We start from the raw sequence: 3,693 nt of genomic DNA, 5'->3' as shown, positions 1-3,693 counted from the left end.
GGTAGCTCATGCCTGTAATCCCAGCACTTTGGGAGACCAATGCGGGCAGATCTTGAGGTCAGGAGATCAAGACCATCCTGGCTAACACAGTGAAACTCCATCTCTACAAAAAATACAAAAAATTAGCCGGGCGTGGGAGCATGTGCCTGTAGTCCCAGCTACTCGGGAGGCTGAGGCAGGAGGATGGCATGAACCCGGGAGGCGGAGTGAGTCAAGATCACACCACTGCACTCCAGCCTGGGCGACAGAGAGAGACTCCGTCTTGGGGAAAAAAAAAAAGAAAATATTTATTGTGGTAAAATACATATGACATAAAAGGTACCACTGTAGCCATTTTTCAGTGTAGAGTTCCCTGGGGTTAGGCACGTTCCTACTGTTGTGCATCCATCACTGCCCTCTATCTGCAGAAGCTTTTCACCTGAGCAAACTGAAGCTCTGTCTGTACTAGGCGACTCTCATGCCTGCCGGGCCCTGGCGCCCTCTGCTCTGCCTTGATGCGGTGGCCTGTTTTCATTAGCTGGAACCTCACAGTACTTGTCCCTTGTGTCATTCCTTGCACTGCCTCATCGTCTTTGTTTATTTCTGTCTCTGCCCCTACCTCACCTCGCCAACGCAGGAGAATCTGGGGACCCGTCCCTGAGTGGGGAGGCACTGCCAGCTGCCCTGGGGGCCCGACTAACTGGCCCTTAGCAGCCCTGGGGCCGCTCCACCCCTGCCTTTGCCTAAGTTTCCCACCCCCACCGCTGCCCTCTCCTCCTGGCCCAGCCAGGGCCCCCCACCGGCTATTTCTCTTCCAGTCGCTGAGTCCCCAGACGCAGAGCTTTGTTTTGGAGGTGCTGTCTGGGTGCCTCGAGTACCGGAAGCTGCTGACCATCGTGGTGGATGCCTTCTACGTGGGGGATGGCCGACTCTGCCTGCGGGTTGACCACAGCCGCTTCATGGGTACGTGCCCGACTGGTCCCCAGGGCCAGGCTACAGAGACCGTTCACTCAGGCTCTCTGCGGAAAGGCCTGGCAGGCAGGTGGCGGGCGGGCGGGGCCATCTCCTCATTCCTGCCCTTGCGCTGGAGACTTCCTGGCCCCTCGCCTCACTTGGTCCTCACGGGGCAGACCAGGACCTTGGAGACAGGGAACTAATGCCCCAGGGCAGACGGACCTGGCTCCGCCACCCCAGTTTAGGGCATCCAGCTCCCAAAGGCAGCCTGGACAACACGAGAGCCTTCGTAGGCTGACCCCGAGCCACCACTGACCCCGAGCCACCACTGACCCCAAGCCACCACTGACCTCTAGTCACCACTGACCCCTAGCCACCACTGACCTCAAGCCACCACTGACCCCGAGCCACCACTGACCTCAAGCCACCACTGACCCCGAGCCACCACTGACCCCGAGGCCTGTGGACAAGATGGACCCTGTGGCTGCAGTCTGGACAGTCCTACGGGGGATTAAATACAAGAGACTCGCTGCCTGGGCTTCCTGTAGCCTCTGACAGCTGTCTGCTTTCATGGGGCAGGACGACCATTGCAAGCCAGGTGGCCCGTGCTGCTGGGGGGAGATCAGGGCAGCCCTGAGACCCTGCACAGGGTCTTGCTGCCCCTGTCCAGGAAGGGAGAGGAGTGGGGCGAGCACTGTAGGGTACTGGGAAACTGAGCTGAGCCGCTGGTGCCAGTCCTGAGCTAGGCTCCTGTCCCCGACCCCTGCCACCCAGCTGGAGCCTTATGATGGGCGGTGCGTCTAGGCTGCAGGCTAGGGGCCTGTTACAGCTCCTGCCTTGGAGGAAACTTGGGCCCAGGTGTATTCACGTTCTAGCTGGCTTGAGGTGACGACTGAGCTGCTCAGAATTGACAAACAAGTCCAAAATGATTTCACTTTTACCTGGGGAGCCTTTGCAGATTCTGAGAACTTATCAGATGGGATTATTTGACGAAGTGCTTTGAAACCACAAATGCATTGCACTCTAAGACAATGTTGTTTGTGGTCGCTTATCATTTTCAGGTGGGCGCCAGAGGGGTGGAGGTTTTCCTGTGGCTGTGTGCCCTGACATGGTGGAGGCTTTGGGCTCCAGTCCCACCGTGCCCCTGGTGCCCCTGGTGCCCCTGTGATGTCCCTTAGCCTCTGACAGGCCCCCTGTTTTCTAGTGATCTGCTACCTAGCCACATTCCTGCTGGAGGAACTCGGCTTCCAGCTGTTCTGTAACATCATCAAGTCCCAACCCGTGGATAAGATGTGCAAGGTGAACCGCCCCTACCTGCCCACCAGGCCACGAGGCCCACGGGTGAGGTCCATCTGATCCTCGCCCACCTTTCACCATTCTGGTTGGTTTTAATGAAAGAAACTGGTGGTTTTCTTTTGTATTTCAAAGAAGTAGCAAGCCAGTCATGCTGGTGCCTGTCTATAGTTGCTTGGGAGGCTGAAGCGGGAGGATCACTTGAATCCAGGAGTTTGAGGCTGCAATGAGCAATGATTGAACCACTGCACTTGGGCCTGGGTGACAGAGCAAGACCCTGTCTCTAAAAATCAAAGAAACAACAACAAAAAAAAACCCAATGCACACCGACTAGTGCGGGTAAATGGCTGCTTTTATCCTGGGGAAATCCGATTCCACTCCTGGAGGGCCTCTTCTGACTTGTAACGGGCCCAGAACAGCCTCTCCTCCCTGTGCAGCTCCAGGGGTCCCAGGGAATTGGTTCAGGGTCAGTTCTGAGGATTGGCACCCCAAGGGGGAGCCTGCAGGAGCCCATGCCCCTGACTGCCTGGGGCCACTTGCATGGGAAGCTGGCACACACAGGCCTCTGGACCGAAACGTCTGGGCCTGGACCTGCTGCTTGTGCTGGCTCCTGCCCACTCCCACTGACCGCCAGGTTTCCCCGGACGCTCATCGTGCCTGTTCTTGCTCCATTCTTACAATGACCCAGCGAGGTTGCTCCTACATGGTACTCATCCCAGGGTTGCGGAAACTGGGGCACAGAGAGGATAAGTAATTTGCCCAACGTCACACAGCAAGAGGGTAACACAGCCAATTCTCAGACTAGGCTTTTAGCCACTGGCTTGCTCCTCCTTACTCTGCGTAGAGGGGACAGTTTCAGCTGAGGAGAGTCACTCCCTGGAGAAGAGGGTGGGAAAGCCGAAAGGAAGCAGCTAGTTCTTCAGGGGGTGTTCCAAGCCTGGAGAAGTGGGAGAGACCTGGAGTGGCAGAGCCCACTAGGATTGCAGCCCCAGAGCCACCTAACAGGTGAAGGGAGGGAGAGTGCAGCCCCGAGCCAGCGCTGTATATGTCAATGACATGTTTTCCATCTACACGGAAATGTAAGTAATTCATGACGCATACACATTTGTACAGTTAGCTTAAGCAAGGTCTTCATTTTAATGAAAAAGCAGCAGAACCGATGGCATTTTCTGGGAGATACCTGGAGACTGAGCTGGGACCAGCTTCCCTGGAAACCAGAAACCAAACCCCAGAAACCAGAAACCAGAAACCAAACCCTGGAAACAAGCAGGCACTGATGTCTGCTCTTCTATTACAATCTTGATATTCTTGTTTTTGTTTTTTTTTTTAAGACGGGGTCTCGCTCTGTCGCCCAGGCTGGAGTGCAGTGGTGCGATCTCGGCTCACTGTAACCTCTGCCTCCTGGGTTCAAGCGATTCTCCTGCCTCAGCCTCCCAAGTAGCTGGGATTACAGGCATGTGCCACCAC

At 56.0% G+C, this 3,693-nt stretch overlaps 1 protein-coding gene across 1 annotated transcript in view; it reads left to right on the top strand.

Moving 5' to 3' along the window:
- The window catches only part of CFAP99 (cilia and flagella associated protein 99), a 56,671-nt gene that overhangs the window by 22,790 nt on the left and 30,188 nt on the right, over window positions 1–3,693 (top strand). Inside the window, exons 3-4 of the mRNA XM_011936744.1 lie at window positions 798–942; window positions 2,138–2,232. Coding sequence (XP_011792134.1) covers window positions 798–942; window positions 2,138–2,232 — 240 coding nt within the window. The remainder of the gene's footprint in view (window positions 1–797; window positions 943–2,137; window positions 2,233–3,693) is intronic.

The sequence above is a fragment of the Colobus angolensis genome, unplaced genomic scaffold (genome assembly GCF_000951035.1).
Source record: "Colobus angolensis palliatus isolate OR3802 unplaced genomic scaffold, Cang.pa_1.0 Scaffold157, whole genome shotgun sequence".
NCBI lineage: Eukaryota > Metazoa > Chordata > Mammalia > Primates > Cercopithecidae > Colobus > Colobus angolensis.
Note: the sequence above shows the minus strand (reverse complement) of the source record. Positions and strands in the feature narration are given on the sequence as shown.